The sequence below is a fragment of the Terrapene carolina genome, unplaced genomic scaffold (genome assembly GCF_002925995.2).
Source record: "Terrapene carolina triunguis isolate 2854851 unplaced genomic scaffold, T_m_triunguis-2.0 Scaffold211, whole genome shotgun sequence".
In the NCBI taxonomy this organism is placed as follows: Eukaryota; Metazoa; Chordata; order Testudines; family Emydidae; genus Terrapene; species Terrapene triunguis.
Genome location: NW_020664562.1, coordinates 36,887,531 through 36,907,952, shown reverse-complemented (window position 1 = coordinate 36,907,952; position 20,422 = coordinate 36,887,531). Strand labels below are relative to the sequence as shown.

At 44.4% G+C, this 20,422-nt stretch overlaps 1 protein-coding gene across 1 annotated transcript in view; it reads left to right on the top strand.

The window, feature by feature from the left end:
• The window catches only part of LOC113407369 (interleukin-23 receptor-like), a 61,556-nt gene that overhangs the window by 11,202 nt on the left and 29,932 nt on the right, over positions 1–20,422 (top strand). Inside the window, 5 exon segments of the mRNA XM_029912390.1 lie at positions 7,646–7,679; positions 7,681–7,747; positions 10,458–10,754; positions 13,499–13,622; positions 20,060–20,220. Coding sequence (XP_029768250.1) covers positions 7,646–7,679; positions 7,681–7,747; positions 10,458–10,754; positions 13,499–13,622; positions 20,060–20,220 — 683 coding nt within the window.

Genomic DNA, 20,422 nt, shown 5'->3' with positions numbered 1-20,422 from the left:
AGCTTCTTAAACATTTTAAAAACCTTATTTACTTTACATACAACAATAGTTAAGTTATATATTATAGACTTACAGAAAGAGACCTTCTAAAAACGTTAACGTATTACTGGCACGTGAAACCTTAAATTAGAGTGAATAAATGAAGACTCGGCACACCACTTCTGAAAGGTTGCCGACCCCTGCTTTAGAGACTTCATGTTTTCTCCTGATTTCTCCTTCCCCTACTTTAAAAGATAGGGCATCTACTGGAAAGCACATACTAGGGCTACAAGGGACAAGAGATCTCTCCTAAGGGACTTCTTCATTTCTTCTAGAGAATACCACCTGTAAAACAGGCCTCGGCAGAAACACTTTTTCCTCCATGTGGGTAACTTTCTGGAGAAAGTCTCACCTTTCAGGGAAATCACTTACTGCCCTCTTCATTCAAAAGGGATCTTCTCGTCATACAATTCTTCTTTGCCTGGAGCATTCCTTGTAGAACTCAGCACCTTATAATGAATCCATTGGTGGCTGCCTCTATGGTGTGAATGGACTGTAATCCATAGACTGGAGTAGGAGTTGTGGGTGGGCTTTGCTGCACCCTTCCACCTGGCACCACTTCTCTCACCCACTGCACTTCACCAGATTAGAGCCCAATTAAAATTGGGCTGTCTGGGGTGAAGTGTACTTCTCCCTGTAGTAGAGGAATGAAGGTGCTTGTCACAATACTGAGTTTACTGTTCTATACTGACCTAAATGACAGGGCCAGAAGTTACAGGCAACACTATGAACTTACTTGTCAAATGGAATCTCATGTTTTAATGGTAAAAATGGCATTTGTGTATCCAACTGTCCATATGAACACCTGAAAGCAGGTTTGGTGCCCACATTAGGTGCCCATATTTTAAACTTGTGGTAAGAAGCTACTCTTAACCACAGCATTGGGATATAATATTAGACATCCCTGGAATCTGCTTCTTAAAACATTCAACCAGAGGGGGAAATTCTGTAATAAGTGCAATTTAGGAGATAAGTGAGAAAGGCAGCAGTTTGGGATGGAGGGATGTGACTGGTGGAATGCTGTAAGGTAAATATTAGGAACATTTCCGTTCATTTCACACATACATTGCCTGGAAAGAGGGGAAGAGATAGAATGTAACTAAATTTGATGCAGCTGAAAGCTGGAGCATTTCAGAGGGGGAAAGATTTTTGTAATAGGTTGATGTGTGTATTATCAGAAAGATATTTTTCTTAACAGCTGAATTAAGCCTAACTCATTGCTATCTAACAGTAAGTATGAAATATATCAGATTTCTTTTATATATAACTGACAAACATTAGGAAATTGAGAAAGGTTGTTTGTTTTTTAAAAACATTGAATAATTATAATTTAAAAATAAACTTTTCCAAAAAGCCAGGAGAGAAAAAATGAGGCTGTTTCTTTAAGGGCTGCTGGGTTTTCCCACAGAATGACTCAAAGTCAAAGATACTTATCAAACTGGAAACAATAAGTATTCTTGAGTGATCAGTAATGTAGGTCAGGGTTTTGCTGATAGTTTCTGTTATAGCAGTGAACTCTGAATTAGTCCCAGCCTCTTAAACATGCTGTGAAGTAGCAGTGAGTAGAGAAAACAAGGAGCTGACTACAGAAGTGGAACAATGGCCTGATAGATGGCAAGGTAAAAAATAACCAAACTCCTCAAAACTTTGATAAGATTTTTTTTTTTTTAATATCTGAAGCTGTTAGCAGCAGGCTTAGGTATTTTACTGTTTTCTTGTTCATACTTTCTGTAAACATACAGCACAGCATGTGTTGCAGAGATGGTACAACTACTTTGTCCAGATTATGTGTTGTAAATCAGTGGTTCTCAACCAGAGGTCCGGGGTCCCCTGGGGGGCTGCGAGCAGGTTTCAGGGGGTCCGCCAAGCAGGACAGAAAGCCTAAGGCCTGCCATGCAGGGCTGAAGCCCAGAGCCTTGAGCCCCACCACCCGGGGCTGAAGCAGAAGCCTGAGCTACTTAATTTCACGGGGGGCCCTGTGGAATGGGGCCCCAGGCAATTGCCCTGCTTGCTACCCCCTAATGCCAGCCCTGGCTTTTCTATGCAGAAAACAGTTATTGTGGCACAGATGGGCCGTGGAATTTTTATAGTATGTTGGGGGGGCCTCTGAAAGAAAAAGGTTGAGAACCCCTGCTGTAAGTTAAAATGCAGTGTTAGTGTACTAAGGTATTGGAGCACTCAGCAATGCAGCAACTAACTGATTTAGGAGCCTAAGTCTCATTTTCAAAAGGGATTCAGACACTTAGGAGCCAAAATCCAATTGATAGCCAATGGGAGTTAGGGTCTTAAGTACCTAAATCACTTTTGAAAATGAGACTTAGGTGCCTAAGTCAGTTAGGTGTTGCGATGCTGAGTGCCACAACACCTAATACCTTTACAAATCTGGACCTAAGAGGTTTTTAGTAGTCAGAGTTCTTAGTAGAGATGGGATCGAATCGCCAGCGCCAGATACTTCTAAATTATCGGGATGTTCAAATTCCAAGCCTGCATCTGATTCCAAAGTTTGCAGGTGGCCCCTATGAATTGGAATAAAAACGTAAATTTGAATAACTCCCAAATCAGGTGGTGTTTGAAATCCTGATCTAAATGTTATAGCTGGAGTCTAGAAAGTTCTTCTTAAAGAAGAACTTTTTCAAAGCATGTGTGTTTTTTATTTGTTTCTTTTAACTTGCAAGAGCGTAGCAGGATGTTGGTAGGGTGTTAAAATTCTTGTACCAGATCAGATAAGGAGAGAGAGTATGAAAGTTGATGAAGGGGATTACCAAGTATTTTTGCCATCTCCAATACAGAGGAAAGTCTTAGGACACTGGGGCAAAGGCAATACAAGGAGAAAAACCAGGATACTTGTTATGCATTAGACATTCTAGATACGTAATATTAGTCTAAAGCCTTTTGAAATGTATTCTAGATCACTAAATACAGCAGTTGAAGAATTACCATTTCCAATGGAAATTTTTTTTTTTCAGATCATTGGGATTATTTAAAAAAAATTATTTGGCAATATCTACTTTTGATCATTTTTCTATAGCCTTATGTACCAGTTTAAACAGAAGGGTAGAGCTATCATTGACCTTCAGTTAGTGCCAATCCTGTATCTCCTAGAGCTCAGTTTCGAACTGAGATCCACAAATGCAAAGACTCACAAAAGAGAAACACCGCTGACTCCCCTCAGAGAGCCAGCTGCAGCAGCGTACTTTCATGCGCCTCAAAGTTGTGCTTGAGTAGCTAATGTGTATATGCAGATAGACTCCAAAATGGATGTGGTATCCCAAGAAAAGGTTTCAGCCCTGCACATCAGTCATTCTTGTATACCCATCAAAAATAAGCAAGGCTGTGCCAAGTTTCACCAGCTCCAGATATTTCATAGTCTAGCCCCTTCAGAGGCATTATCAATAGAGAATTCTCTGATTTTACCCATGTTACATCTAACTTGGGTCTCGTCTCAATGTAAAAGTCCAGCACTGAGAAACATCATGTGGATTTCTGGCATTCTCTGGAGGGCTGTGGGTTCATAAAAGAGAAAATGGCCAGGGACAGGCTGGTATGGAGGGATTAAAACTAGGTGTAAAGGGATCGAGTTCAGCAAGGGAAAATTGAGACTGGGTATTAGAGAAGACTTCCTGAGAGTGATAAACTGGTCTCCCAAGGGGAAAAGTAGAAAACCCATTGCTTGGGACTTTTAAAACTAGACTGGATGACACCCTAGAGAAAAATACCAGAGTATTAATCCTGCACAAGTTAGGGGAAAGTAAAACCAACCTAATAGCATTAGAGATGGAAGAGACCTAGGAAAACAATTACAGCTCCCATTGGATGAGGTAGTCAATAGGTGGACCGTTGGCCAAATCTGGATTGCCAGATGCTATTGAACGGACTGTGAAATCTTTTTATTTACTTATCATCATTATTGTGGTGTGAAAAATGTTTCTTTGGAGTCTGGACCTTGACTATACCTTGACCAAAAAATAATTTGGACCTTGACAAAAAATAATTGACTACTCCTTGCATAATCTTATGCATGTGAGTAGTCCCATTGAAGTCTCTAGCACTGCTTCTAATAAAGATTATTCATCTGTAACTGGAGCTTTCCAAGTATATTTCCTCTGCAGATCTGATCTTGTGGGAAGATGCACCTTGATTCCATGAGCTTGCTACTAGCTGGAATGTTGTGATATTTGTGGCCATTTTTATTCCATTGCATGCTTCCAGATGTTTGATGCAAGACTAAATCTCCTTAGGTCCTTTTCCGACTGCCATTAAGTGGTGCGGTCTCAGAAGCATGCTCCATTCATTGGTCTTTTTGACCCTTTAATCCTCTCCCTTTACCCATTAGTTAATTTTAGAATTATTGTAATTTAGCTAACATTTAATGTTTTTTTAAAATAGTTAGTTTTTAAATGGTAGTCCATAGTGGTACACAATTATGGACTGGTTCCTATCAGTGCAGTTGAATGGATCCACACCAGAACTATAGAAGAGATACCAGTGGGTCTAGACAAGAAATGTCTTGCAAGCCTGTGTTGATTTAGACAGACACAACAGTGCACACGGCAGTCAAATAAATGCATGAATGTGAACCCATATTCATCTGTGGGTTTAAGATTGAACGTGCTTCACAAAAATGTAACACCAACAGACCCCGGTCGTCAGCGGGATCAAACCGGGGACTTCCGGAGCTTAGTGCATGAGCCTCTACCGCATGAGCTAAAAGCCAACTGACTGTTAGCTAAGGCTATAGAGCAGATTCATTGCAGTACTCTCTCTAAGTGGTCTCAGTATCACTGGATGGGACAGAACACCCCACCCAGAAGGTGTTGGTGTTATATAAGCACACATATGAAAACTAGGGCTGTGTAAAAATGATTACAACAACCCCCAAAATTCAACCCAGAATTGCAAAAAGCTTTGGGGGTATGTCAACCCTCACCCTCCAATCCATTCCCGGGACACAGCTGCCACCACCTAACAGGCTGCTGTATTCTCCATATGTCTGAAATCATCCATGGAACAGCTCCATTCCCCCTTCCTTCTTGTCTTGACTTTGGGGGACTGTCCCCTTCCCTCCCTGCTGGGAACCTTCAAAGTAACAGCAGTTAGCCCCTTCAGTGCTTGGAGTGAGGAGATGGGAGGGAGGAGGGTATTCTGGTAGCTCTGTTTCTTGCCATCCTACAAAAAGTCTTCCAGGGAGCTGGAAGCCACCCATTTCCATCATCCAAATGGGGCAGGAAGCAATGTACTACTGCTGCTGACGACTCCCAGCGTCACTCTACAGCCAGGAGCCAGGAATGCAGAAGTTTCCTGCCACACTGCTGCCTGATAAAGGGAAGAGAGTCTTCCAAACACCCCCCGTCCTTAGAAGACCTTCCCAGGATTGGGAGGCAGCTGTCTTATCAGACAACCCCCTGAAAAGAGGGGATAAGGAGGCCTCTACTCAGCATGCCTTTTAGATGCACAGTAAAGGGGCAGTAACCTTGTCCTTGAAGACCTGGAATGAATGTGAGGGGAGGGCTTGCAGGCCATTGATCAGCCTTCCGATTAGACTCCAAAGAGAGGAGCTAGGAAATAGCACTGGGTGAGGAGTAGCTGTGGATAGAGAGAAGGGCTTAATGAGGATGGAGCCTGGCCTCCTGCCATTCTGAAATTTCACATCACCTGGATGGTGCTGAGTTTACCGAATACAGTAACCCTGGAATAACACACCCAGCTCAGAGCCAGATCCGCTCCCATGCCAGATAGCAGTACCTGGTGTAAGCTCTGATGCCCTTAGGGCACAGACGGACGCAGCACATTTTTGCACCTATTCCTTTTGTTTCTAAGCAAGTTCAGATTCAAGCTCTTAAAGTGGTGAATACCAGTGGCCTACAAGGAAGTGATGTCTCTGGATGACTTTACCAAGAAAATAAGTTTATCCAAAATCCATGTATGTCATGAATTCATGAGAAGAATGTGGGTACATAGTGAATTGCCTCTCTCTTCAGAACACTGATATATTTCCAGGCCCAGTCTATTTCTTCCTCCATGGGACTGGACATCAAACCTCTAGATCTTTACAAGCCTCAAAATTCCAAGTCCCTGCAAATGCTGGCAGAGATGTATCTAGAGCAGTGGTCCCCAAACTTTTTATGTCATGCTCCCCTTATCCGTAATGAAATCTGTCCGCGCGCGCACACACACACACACACCGGGAGCCAGGTCCAGGATTGGGAGCCGAGGCCAGGGCTGGTCCCGCGGCTGTGTGCGGAGCCAGGAGTGGAGCCGCAGCCAGGAGTGGGGCCAGAGCCAGAAGTGGGAGCTGCAGCCAGGGTCCAAGGCCGGGGCCAGGACCCGACACGGAACCTTGATTGGGGGTGGGGCTGGAGCGCTGGAGAAGAGACTGGGGGCAGGTTGGAACTGAGGGGGCACTCCCTTCCCACTCCCCATAGGGGCTGGCCCAGTTCCCATTGCAACCCCCCTGAACGTTCCTCTGTGCCCCGCTAGGGAGGCATGCCCACAGTCTGGGGAAAACTGATCTAGGGCAATCAGGTTGCAGTGAGGCTTAAGGTCAAGATTTTCAAAAGTGACTAGTGAATCTGGGTGCTCAGCTTTGAGACTACTTTAAAGGGGCCTGATTTGGAGAAAGTGCCGAGTACCCACCCTTTGGCCACTTTAAAGGTGTTTCAAGTTGGGTTCCAAGAGACACCCAAAATTACTAGGCACTTCAGAGGCTTAATCTAAATCTTCTAGAGTCTGATGGCACCTGCACAATAGGTCAGGAGTAGGAGGGGTAAAAATCACTGTCTCCCTACCAAAGGGAATGTGGGTGTCTGAAGATTACTGGGAGTAAAAATCCCCTTCACCATCAGAACGTGCCAGAAAGTGTCACAGGAAAGTACTAAGTAAAAAGTACTCAAGTGAATTTGCGGTAGATGTGACATCTTTCTTAAGAAGTCAAAGTCTATCTTCAAAACAAAGCAGAATAAAGAAAAGAAATAGAAAAATGAGAAAGAAAGTCATAACCAGTAGGCAAATTAACCAAGGGCTCCACCTTACAGCAAGTCATTTTCCTTTTCTCTAACTGACAGAAAGGAGCCAGATAAAAACAGGAGCTGTGGGTGGTCCGCGCTTCTGAAAATCAGGCCATATCTACTTTAGGTACTCACCGTTAAAGATCTAAGATTCCACATTATAGCTTCTGTATACTTTCCTCTCTAGCAAACCCTAGCCCTGGAACTCAGATCTCTGAATATTGCCTCCTCTGCCCAGCTCTAAACAACGCCTCGCCAAATTCACACCTCTATTAACTTCAATGGAATTGCACCAGTCATGAGTTTGGTCCACTGTATTTAGCAGCATCTAAAGATTCATCCTACTGTGGCCAACATGTTCAATTTTTGCTGCTGTGGATCTGGAAACTAGCCTGAAGCCCTTCTGTACGTCTGGAAGTGAGGTAGGACCAGAGCTATAGCAGTGTGTACAGATCCAGGAACTAGCAGGACCAATGACATTTGTGTATTTGAGGTTCTGATACTGGCCTCTCATGTTATTAGTTTTGTTTTGTCTTAGAACCTGGTCTCAACGTTGCATTGTTTATTGTGAGAAAGGTCTAATATTAATTTCATTTTTTCAGGGGCCATGCTTTCCCACTGACATCGGCCACGAATCAATCAGGCCATGGTTAGATTTAAAGTGGCAGTGGCACTCCATATACTCTTCAGCTGGATTTACAGAGGTATAGTCTGTCTTCCATCTCACCACTTCTTAGTGCTGAATTCAGGAACAATTGTTAGTATAGTTTTGTATCTTAGAGAAATCAATACATTTCAGCTAACATAATGGAACACAGAGCTGATAAACAGCCAAGCATAAAGTGAAAGATGAACAGATAAACTATTTTGGGGGCTTCTATTAGCTGTTTGACACCTACAGACATATAGATATGCCTCGTTTTATTGCATATCTTAGAAATCAGAGGTTTCAATGCAGTCACACCTTTCCAGGAAGAACAGATCACATCTGATATCGCTCAGAAGCTAAATTTGTCATCTCTGGTGCAGAGCTGTAATCTGATCATAAGGGGCCCTTGTGCTTCTATTGTGGAGCTGCCTTAATCCACTTACATTTGCTTTAGCTCAGATCCGTTTATAAAAGGTTATCTCCCTCTAGTTATTATTAAAGCACAGTCTGAAATTTGTGAAGTCAGGTGATTCCTATATGAGTTATTACTGCATACCGCTGACATTTCATAGGGCCAGTTTCTATTTCCCCTCACAGGAGAATGTGGGGGCATTGGGGATGAGGCACCCCTTAATCTCTGCACCATGACCTGTACCAGCAAGAGCTGTGCAGAAGGGAGAACAGTGTGTATCAAGTCATTGTTTCCCCCCCTCCCACACAGATGGAACCTTGGCTTCATGCCCACAATGAGCCAGTCAGTGTAGTACAGGATGTATGATAGACCACATACTCAGTACCAGTACTGCCCTTACTCCATTCAGTATCTTTGTTTTAGAGGGTATGGAAGGCAGGGCTTCTGTACTCCAGGATTCCACGGCCACCGAAATCTTCCCCTTAGCATGACACTGTGATCTTAACTCTAAGCTCTCATTAGCTATCAATAGCTTTGCGTGTGTACATGCACCCACATGTAAAATCCTGGCTGCACTGACTTCAGTGGCAAAACTCCCATGGACTTCAATGGCGACATGATTTCAGACCTTCCCCCCTACGCCATTTCTGCTCCGATAGTGTGATGGCAATCTAGTACACATCCCACTAAACATGAATGCCGAGTAATACCCATTAATCCCAATCAGGTGCTAATGACAAATTGTCATAAGATTGTAAATTTTCATCATAAACTATTTCACTGCTGGTCCTTTTGATAGAAACAAACAAAAGGAAGTATTTCTTCACAGAACGCACAGTCAACCTATGGAACTCTTTGCCAGAGGATGTTGTGAAGGCCAAGACTATAACAGGGTTCAAAAAAAGAACTAGATAAATTAATGGAGGATAGGTCCATCAATGGCTATTAGCCAGGATGGGCAGGGATGGTATCCCTAACCTCTGTTTGCCAGAAGCTGGGAATGGGCAACAGGGGATGGTTCACTTGATGATTACCTGTTCTGTTCATTCCCTCTGAGGCACCTGGCATTGGCCCCTGTCGGAAGACAGGATACTGGACTAGATGGACCTTTGGTCTGCCCCAGTATGGCCGTTCTTATGATCTTATGTTCTTAAATATGTATTTCTCACACAGTCTCAATGCAAAAATCTGTGGCAAACTGAAACTGCAAGTGCAGGGTAAAACAGATTACATTTAGTATCAAAATAAATAATACAAGGAATATTATACTGATGGCCTTATTCATTTTAACAAAAGCAACACCTAGCTCCTATATAATGCTTTTCATCAGTAGATCTCAAAGTGCTTTGCAATGGAGGTTCATAACTAAAATCAGTAGATGTCTCCATTATTTAAACTATACCTGAAGTGGGTATAGAACAGGGGTCTCAAACGCAAATGACCACAAGGGCCACATGAGGACTAGTGCATTGGCCCGAGGGCCGCATCACTGACACCCCACCCTCGCCGCCCCAGCCCCGCCCCCACTCCACCCCTTCCATGAGGCCCCGCCCCTGCCCCATCTCTTCTCCACCTTCTCCCCTGAGCACGCGGCTCCCTGCTCCTCCCCCCTCCCTCCTGGAAAGTGCTAAGCGCCACCAACAGTAATGCACCTCACTCAAAGGACAAAACACGCACTTAGTTAGATTTACTCCTGTTAAAGCCCCCCCACTGCACTGCGCTGCACCACCACTCCACCCTTGCTCTGCAGGGGTGAGGGCTGTGGATGAGGAGTTTGGGGCATCGGAGAGGCTCAGGACTAGGGCAGAAGGGCAGGGGAAGGGCAGCCTGCCCTGGCCATAGTGGAGGAGGCACTAGGACCCTGCGGCAGCAGGTGATGCCGGAAGCCGGCAGAGCGGAGTGGAGTCAGCATGAGCTGCAGGCTCCGGGGCAGTGAAGGGGCAGCAAGTGAGCCCGGGGGACACTCGGGGGAGATGCGTGGGGGTGGCAGGCGGGGCCGGGGGAGAGACCTGGCCCCAAACATTGGGGAGCAGGGAGCTTAGCTGCCACATAAAATAACTCGGGGGGGGGGGCGCGCGGGGAGCTTGGCGGGCCGCAGGGAAGAGCTCCGCGGGCCGCATGTGAGACCTCTGGTATAGAAGTTCCCGGATGCAGAGCACTGCAGAAACCAGGGACAATTGCTGGATTTAGGTCTGACGTCGTTCATTAAGGTCTGGTTTTAAGCAGCATCCACTAGAATCGTTTGACTAGTCAAAAAGAAGTGCAGCCAAATATGCTGCATAACTGAAACATTAGCTGCTTCTATTTCAATAAGCAATCCGAGCCTTATTTTAATCAATGTATGCTTTCACAGGCGTCTCAAACGTGCACTGCTCTGGATACGTGTGGATAGAACCAGCTCCAGTCATTCAGATGGGTTTGAACATTTCTATCAATTGCCACTCTACGGTAAACTGTCAAATGGCAAAGTTATACATGATGCTAAATAATACTCATATAGAAGACAAATTATTAACAACAATAAACAAAACTACAGTGCAACTTCAGCTTCATGATTTCAGAAAACCATATTCCATCGTCCTATGTTATGCCAAGTGTCCCAGCAAAGCTGCAGATATGATAGTATGTGGAACACAATTTTTTGCAGGACGTAAGTAATTTGCTGTATGTATGATGGTTTTTCCACTAATTCTACTTCATCCCATTTAAGATGGTATAAACTGTTATTCCTTCCTAGACAGTGTTAGCCTGCAGCCCCCAAAATGCTATTTTCGGATTTACAGCATTAAATCTTTTAATGTTTTTAGATGCCGCACCCAAAAAAAAAATCACACAAAAGCAGTGCTGGTATATTTTCCAGTTGAAAAGTGAAACTTCCATTTTTATTTTATTTATTTAACAATAAAAGGTTTGGGGTCTTATTAGTAATTAAACCTAGATTGTAGTTAACCAGCAAGGTATGTTGTAACTGGATTCAGCGGATATGCGTCATTAGTAGCAACTTCAGTGCATGTTCTGTCATGAGGCTGTGCACAGGTACAGTAACTCCTCACTTAAGGTTGTCCCTGTTCATGTTGTTTCGTTGCTGAGCAATTAGGGAACATGCTCGTTTAAAGTTGTGCAATGCTCCCTTCTAAGTCGTTTGGCAGCTGCCTGCTTTGCCCACTGCTTGCAGGAAGAGCAGCCCGTTGCAGCTAGCTGGTGGGGGCTTGGAACCAGGGTGGACGGGCAGCCCCCCAATTCCCCTAAGTTCCCTGTGCTGCAGCTGCCCAGCAGGCTACCAATTGCCAGCAGTTCAGCTGTCCCTCTCCCAACTGCCATGTGCTGCTCCTGCCCTCTGCCTTGGAGCTGCTCCCAGAGACTCCTGCTTGCTGTGCAGGGAGAAAGGGGGACTAATGTCAGGGTGTCCCCCTCCCCCCTGCTCCTGCACCCCGCTTACCCCTTCTCCATATAGAGCAGTGAGGGGACACAGACGGAGAGAGACAGAGAGTGCTTGGGGCAGCAGCTGCTGTCTCAACTTCCTGATCCACTTAAAAAGACAATGTATTTAAGAGTGAGTCAGCTTACTTAAAGGGGCAGTGTGCATCTCTCTCTCTCCCACACACACAAGGTGTGTGTCTGTCTCTGTCTGCTATGCTTCTCCCCTCCCTCGTGTTCATTCTGCCTTGTGTGAGAGGCTACATTGTGTTAACCCTTGAGGGCTCAGCCGAGTACTAGTTCATCATTTAGCAGCAAGGCATTCCCTGGGAAATATCCCTCCCTCTTCCACCCTCTAACTTCACCACCTCAACCAAGCTTCACAATCATCATAGCTGTGAACAGTATTAAATTGTTTGTTTAAAACGTATACTGTGTGTATATCTATATAATATATAGTTTTTTGGTCTGGTGAAAAAAATTTCCTTGGAACTTAACCCCCCCTATTTACATTAATTCTTATGGGGAAATTGGATTCACTTAACATCGTTTCGCTTAAAGTCCCATTTTTCAGGAACGTAACCACAACGTTAAGCCAGGAGTTACTGTATCTGGATGTGACACTGAAACTATCCTTCTCCTATCATTGTCATGTGCTTGCCCAAATGGCAACGAGCTATTGAACTCCCTGAGTCAAGTAACAGAAGTGACTTTGTGCATCATTACAGGCTATAACACCACCTAATGCTTATACAGCAGTCTTCAGGGGTAGATTTCAAAGCGCTTTACTTTACCAGGTGGTCACTACCATTATCCCCATTTTATGTATAGGAAAACAGAGGCACAGAGAGGAAAACTGATGTAGTTTACTTCCTTCTACACAATCACTATCATGGATACCCTGACATGTGGAGTTGAGAGGAGAAAGATAGGGCAACCAGAGTGTGGAAGGAGTTGGGAATCAGATGGTTTCCTTTCCAAATCTGTGCATTTTATGCAGACATGGCTGCAAAAGTTTTAACGCTGTTCTGTGTAACATTAAATCCCTCCCCCCACTCCAGAGCCCCTCACTACAGCAGCCACATAAACACTTCTGCTGGCAGGAGAGCTGCCGTAAGATAGCAGTACAGCCAGATTTACCACCAGTGTGCTTGAGTGTGCTGGAAGTCACACATCGGGCCTGGGATTAATAGAGTTTGGGCAGTCTTTGCTTTCAGGTCCTTGGCCACCGCCTATGAGCATTTGACAGGCTATCCCCTGCCCCTTCATGCCTACCTTTCTCACTGTACCCATCTGTAAAATAATACTGATCTACCCCACAGAGGTGATAAATCTTTGTAACAAATAAATGCCAAGATGCCCATCCACGTGGTATCTGGTCACACACTGACATGGCTTAAATTGGCTCATTAACATTCTAAATTAGAGGAGCAAACACACTACATTTCCCTGGTGCCTGTAGCTTTAAGACTGAGCGAAGGATCTCTGGACTGTCAGCTAAGGCCCTGGATTTCATAGTTCAGTTGGACAGTTCGTCATTAGCTTGGGCAACGGGAGGCATCTAGTAAGATTTTCTAATGTGGTCAGGTTCACATTTTAAGTGTGTTTCTGGCAGAAAGTGAATTGCGGAGGTGCCAGGAATGCCCTGCCTGCAGCCTGCAAGCTCCATCCTTGGGACAATGAGTTCCAGCATCCCAGCCCAGTGGAAGATTAATTTAATTAATACTAGTGGAGTACTTTAAAATCTCAGCTAAAACCCACTATGGAAAGCCACAGAATAACACAATCATCTGATTCTGGTATCAAACAATTATGGGTAAAATGCAGCACGTCTTTGTAACTTCTGTTCAGAGATATAGACCCCTATGTTTAGGTTCCTGAGGACATTAGTTTCAAATGTCTAAATGTCCAGTCATTGGATGAGCTGCCCATTAACTACTGAACTGACATACATTTGCATATAATCTATCTTTGTAGATCCACCGGACAGTCCAACCAATTTAACTTGTGTCATTTATGAACATTCAGACCACCTGACTTGTGCTTGGGACGCAGGGAAGTACACCTACATAAGTACTAATTACATTCTCTACCTGAAGAGGTAAGTCCTGCCAGGACAGCTTCTTGCTGTGTTTAGTTGAAAACCAAGAACAATTGAAGTAGAGGCTCTCTGCATGGCTTAGAATGTGGCTCTGAGCATTTGAAAGGAATAAGACCAAGAGGATCTGGGGGGGAGAGGATAGCTCGGTGGTTTGTGAACCCCAGTTTGGGAACCACTGCCTTACACACTAATGAGGGGAGGGATAGCTCAGTGGTTTGAGCATTGGCCTGCTAAACTCAAGGTTGTAAATTCAATCCTTGAGGGGGCTATTTAGGAATCTGGGGCAAAAATGTGTCTGGGGATTGGCCCTGCTTTGAGCAGGGGGTTAGACTAGATGAAACTCCTGAGGTACCTTCCAACCCTGATATTCTATGATCTCACTGATTCTCTCACTTGCTAGTGTGCTTTGTGGTAAAGGTGCTAATGGTATGGAAAGAACACACCAGAACAACCTAGGTTAATTGGTGGCAATGGTTAAGACTGGGGAGCTCTTGTAACCTGAAGTACCAGTATGACTATGCGGTCTAAACATATGTGGTCAGAGTAACAGCAACCACAAGCCAAGCACGATTATACAAATGCTCTAGTTTTGATGACTGGAAAGACAGAGTGTCCTACTTACACTTTCTAGAACACCGCCTTACAGATCTCTTCAGGTGAACTCCCAAGTGTACATGGCTAGCTCTCACTTAACGCAAATGAGGTGGTATTTAGGATTTAAATCTTTTAAGACCTAGGTTTCCACACAGTGTTGTTATTACTTGTCTAATCAGTGCTATTTACAGGGCTGGTCCACAACATTCTGGCACCTGAGGCGGGGAGATCAAATGATGCCCCCACAGGGCCAGCTCCAGCATTTTTGCCACTCCAAGCGGCGGGGGGGGGAAGGGAAATGCCGCGATCAACACTTCTACCACCGCTGCTTCATTCTTTGGCGGCACTTTGGCAGCAGGTCCTTCCCTCCAAGAGGGACTGAAGGACCCGCCGCCGAATTGCCGCTGAAGAGCCGGACGTGCCGCTCCTTTCCGTTGGCCGCCTCAAGCACCTGCGCCCCCATACCCCCTCGATTGGGCCCAAACTTTGAAAGGTCTCAATTCTGCCTTCTTCCTGTTCTACTCCTCTCATGGTACTGCTCTGTTACCTACCCCAATAAAGGAGAACTAACAACTTAAAATGCCTTGTTCAAAAATTTTAATTAACACTTAACTTTCAAACGCCTGAACAGCAAATGTAACTTTTCTTGTCTGCATAGTAAACACTGGCATTTTTATCTGTTTGAATAATCAAAGTGGTGCTTTCCGAGCCTTCTTGGTTGCAAAGATTTGAACTGCTTCCTGAAGGTCCACAGTCTGGGCCAGCTCATGCTCTATTGAGATGGTTTCAAGGCCGACCAGCCTCTCCTGTGTCATTGTGGAGCGTAGATGTGTTTTTATTAACTTCAGCTTGGAGAAGCTGCGTTCTCCACTGGCAACTGTTACAGGAAATGTTAGAAGTATGCACAGAGCAACAAAAGCATTTAGAAAGAGGGTGCTCATCTTATTTGTGCACATATATTCCAGAACAGCCTTTGGAGTTGATCCTAGGGTGACCAGATGAGAGGAACAAAATATCGGGACATCAGGGCAGGGGGGTCTGCCGGCGGAGCAAAAAAAAAACCGAGTGCTGCCTGTGGAGCAAAATATCAGGACAAATTGCATCCCGACCAGGGATCATTATCGGGACGTCTGGTTACCCTAGTTGATCCTGCTGAAATGTATCTTGAAAGGGCTTTCAGTTTATCACCTAAATCACTTGCATCAATATCGCGCATGTTATCATTACTGGTGTAGGTCTTCTTCAGGTATAGTGAGGAGTTTTGGAATATCATACAACATCCCTAATATACTGCTGTGTTCCTTGAACTGCATGAAACGTTCTTCAACTGACTGTATTGCACAATCTAGCACCTGGTTAAAGAATTCAACTTTGAATTGTTGTTTGGGATTGTCTCTTTGAATTGTCTCTTATGGGATTATCCTGTGCCTCACAATCAAAATATCTTCTTCTTCGGTGACTCTTGTATTCTTGAATGGGTGGGAAAATAGCTTCAGTGTGAAGTTCCTCTGCCAACTTCTGTGCACTCTTCAGAACGTTTTGAAATCCCTCATCTGACCGGTAAGACTGTAAAAATTATGGAGATATCCTATCTCCTAGAACTGGAAGGGACCTTGAAAGGTCATCGAGTCCAGCCCCCTGCCTTCACTAGCAGGACCAAGTACTGATTTTGCCCCAGATCCCTAAGTGGCCCCCTCAAGGATTGAACTCACAACCCTGGGTTTAGCAGGCCAATGCTCAAACCACTGAGCTATCCCTCTGCTTTGTCCAGTTGTTACATTGCTCCAGATATATCAAGGTCAACACCTTGGAGTTTCTTGCTTACAACATTTATTTCAAACAGTATGTCATGCCACAACACTAAGCCACACAGAAATTAGAAGTTATGTATGTTTCTGGTGATTCCATTTCCCTCTGCCACTGTTCTCCCACGAACAGTTCCTGTCATAGCATTATCCTCCATAATGGCAACTCTGGCATCATCTATCTTCCCAATTTGGTGTTTGATAGGCTTTATTGCCTCCACTCGACTTTCCCATCATGTGGCACTCAGCGGTTTCAATGTCAGAGAGGATGTTCCCAGATGTTGCTTCAAAATTTGCCATCGATGAGTTGATGCAGAGAAAAATACATAGATGCTTCGAATTACATTAAAAAATTCAGCAGCCTCACTAGAAGCTGATGCTGCATCACTGAACACCAAGTTCAATGAATGAGAACTGCATGGGACAAAAAAAGCTCGAGGGTTTAACTCTTGGATCTGTGTCTGCACTCCTCTGTTCTTTCCTCTCATGTTGGCACCATTATTGTAGCCCTGGCTTCTCATGTCAGCTATCGCAATTCCCGTATCTTCCAGCTTTTTAAGAAGCACGTTTGTCAAACCAGCTCTTGTAGTATCATCAATGTCAATAAATTCTAGAAAATGCTCTCTGACAGTCACCATTGCAGGGACATTTTCACTAGGTTCTGTTGTTGTTACAAAATGCTCCATTAAAGTCATTTGTTCCGTATGGCTGATGTCAGGTGTGCAGTCCAGAATAACAGAGTAATATCTTGCTGACTTCAGATCTGCCACAATCTTCTGTTTGACTTTTGTTGCCAGTAACTGTATGATCTCCTTTTGAATTGTTTTTCCAAGGTAGTGGTGTGTGTACATTTCTTGCTCCTGGAGTACAGCATCAAACTCAGCCATCAGCTCCACAATTTTAAGGAAGTTTCCATTGTTTGGCACATACAGCTGATCTGAAGTGCCACACCGTGCTAGGTTTTGGGTAACAAGCATTCTCACAATGGCAATGAGCCTTTTCAGAACATTTTGCCAGTAATGAGACTCTGATGCAATCTTCTCTTGATGTTGATCATCTATGGTGGCCTTTAACCTTTGTCTCATCTCAAGCTCTTTCCACCTATGGAATGCTCTCTGGTGATTTGCTGCCTTCTCATGGCATGCCAGATTTCTAGCCAGATTTTTCCAGTCCTTTGTTCCTGTAGAACCCAATGTGGCTGGAACATTAGACTGGAAGAGTTTGCAACAAAAACACTATGTAGCATTCTGGGTTTTTGAGTACGTAAGCCATGGCCTCTCCACTTTGTCACCATTGGGGATTTCACGCCAGTAATGTGTTGGATGGAAACTTCTATTTTCATTGTCTTTGGGGAACATGAAGTTTTTCACTTGCTGTGGTCCACGCAGTACAAGGAAGTCCCTCAGGCTACTGCTGAAGTGGGTCCACAGTCCTGGATCATCTAGACTTAAGGAACTAAACTCAGCAGCAGCTGTTTCTTGCGCCTCCACCACACTCTTTTCTGATCTACACTTTTCTTCAGGAATGTGCATGGTTACATCCATTTGAGATGGAGATATGGATGCTGCAGTTGCTGCCAGGTCACCGGCACTCTGACTAACTGGAAGATCAAGCATCTCCTCACCACTCACATCCTCATTGGGGCCGGAGGGCTCACCGTGAACATCTGTGTCTATGTATCTCAGGAGAGCTCCTTCCTGCTTAGATAGAAAAGCTTCCTTTGCTTTCTTTCTTTTTCTGAATGCTGCCCCAGAGGGGCGTTTTCTTCTTTCACTCATGACTGCTGTTCTGTGCCCGCTATAGCGGCTCTCAACACTCAATTGAAGGGGACAAATAAGCAGGCTGGTAGCAGGGCCTGAGTGAGGGAAGATATCAGCATCTTAAGGGCCTAACTGGCTCCTACTACTTCAGTTGACTGTCTGTTCTCCTCAAGTGGGTTCAGGGAAGCAGCAGGAAACAGGAAGCTCCCTGAGAAGCTGGTGTTAATCAGTCCAGGCTCCTGGGGGTGCTAGAGAGGTACATAAGAGGCTCCTCCTCCTCTCTCTCCCTGCAGCTCCCACTGCTTTCTGTTATTCCCTCTCACCTTTTCTCCTGCCTGCCTGTTATGTCTCTTGTGCCCTCCTTCCTCCAGCACAGCATCCACCATCTCTGTGCATCTAGAGCAGAGAGAATACATATGCACCAGCAGCAGACACAATTTTCTACACTCTGTGTCCTAGTGGTGTGTCCCCCCCCCACAGTCTGGCACCTGAGGCGGCCGCCTCAGTTCGCCTCATGGTAAGGCCAGCCCTGGCTATTTAGCTAGTAGTCAAGGATGTGTTTCCAGTCAAACCTAAACTGAGAATGTAAAACAAAAGCCAGCTTTCTACTCAATGGGCCTGAGCCATCACTGTGTTACATTACTTGTATCTCATGCTCGTAGAACTCCATGGATTTATCCCTCTGTAAACTGGAGTAGTGCAGTGGGGAAAAAAGGGCCACATGTTCTGTTGGGAGGTGCTAGACAGCATTAATTATCTGTAACACTTAGCCTTCCCAACAAGATCAGGGCCCCATTGTGCTAGGAACTGTACAAACACAGTATAGCTACACTGCAATTGGAGGGGCAGTTGCAGCTCTGGTGCACATATCTGCACTGTATCTTTACTCTAGCTAGCACAGGTAATAAGAGCAGTGAAGACACGGTGGCACAGTCAGCGTTGCAGGCTAGCAACATTAGTACGTACCCAGAGTTCCAGGCAGGCTTGTACAGACAGCTCTGGAGTCCATGCCACTGTGTCTTCACTGCTCTTTTTAGCTGTGCTAGCTAGATTAAAGCTAGAATGAGTATGCCTACCCAAGTTGTAATCACACCTCCAAATATAGTGTAGACATGAACATAGCAAGAGATAGCTGCCCTAAAGACCTTACAATCTAAACAGACAAGACAGATAAAAGATGAAGAGGAAAATAATATCCCCATTTTACAGATGAAGCACAGAGAGGTTAAGTAACTTGCTTTAGGTCACCCAGGAAGTTTGTGGCACAGCCAGGAATTGAACCCAGCCCTCTGAAGTTCCATCCTCTTTCAATAGCATACACATACTTATGAAACTTAACAGCAGAGAGAAAACGGACTTCCCGCAGATTAATCAAAAAAACAGTGTATTGGAAAGTGAGAAATAGGCAAGTCAGAAACAGAAGGGAGGCGTGGAAAGGGAAGGAAATACTGAGTAAACCTCCCACCCTCAAATGTATGGCATGTATGTTTCTATTTGTCAGTAAAGACCCAATGTCCAGAGATAGTATCAAGTTGTTTAACCAGCCCTTGAAGAGGTCCTGAGATGCTATAATCTACCACAATGTCTTGAGATAGTAAAGCAACAATTTAAATAAATGCTGAAACACTGTAGTGTTTACTGCAGAATTCTTCCTCATTGCTTAGTTCTCACCTGTCAATTTGGACCTTTCTAAGTAGATCCACAAAAACTGAATACACGAGATTCTATTTTATTCAGAAAAAACAACATGGTCCGTATGATTCACAAAAAAAATCCTGTGAATGAGAAATCACCATCTTTCTTTTTGTTTAGAATTCTGGACATGGATGGCAAAATGAGAAATAATGGGATTATGATGCAATGAAGTAGTAGGAAAAGCCGTTACTACATCAGCATCAATTTGGCAATGGTATATATTGCTAAGGAAAGAGGTGGCATCACTAGCCCGACAGTCATCCTATTAGGTCTGGATGACCAATTGTGGGTTGTTCGGGGATGCAGGAGACTGCCACAGTGCAGGAGGATCAACTTATTATCATACCACTAATCTTAAATGAGTTGCTGGGCTGCATTTGCTGCAGGAGATAAGACTGACAAAACTGTTGTAACAATGTGGTGGCCCTACCATCCCCATTCTCGGGGATTTTTGTTTTTAAATTATATTGGTTTAAACTGGCTTTTGTGCTGTTTCTTTCCTCGCTTCATTGAAGTCAATGACAAAATTCCCATTGACTTGAATGGGGCCCGGAATTTACCCCGGTGCTTTTTGCTTTTTTAGTTTACAGACAGGTGAGGAGAAAGCATTTCCTTCGAATGCAGCAATCAACATTTCATTGAGCAAATTACAAGGAGGCAAACTGTATTCTATTTGGGTCCAAGCCAAAAATGACCTAGGCACAGCACATTCGGATCATCTGCAAGTTAACCTTGAGGATTTAGGTAATATATGGTAATTCAGTAATGGCTTTGAAGGCAGGTTGTAATATGTATGAACTAAAAAAAACCCTAACCAAAGTGATAAAATCTACATCTAGATGGATGTGCAGTACTGAAGTTTTCTGAGAACATTGGTGACAAATTACACATGGAGTACTGTTTAACATTAGGGAAACAGCTGCTGATGTACATTTCGATACACTGT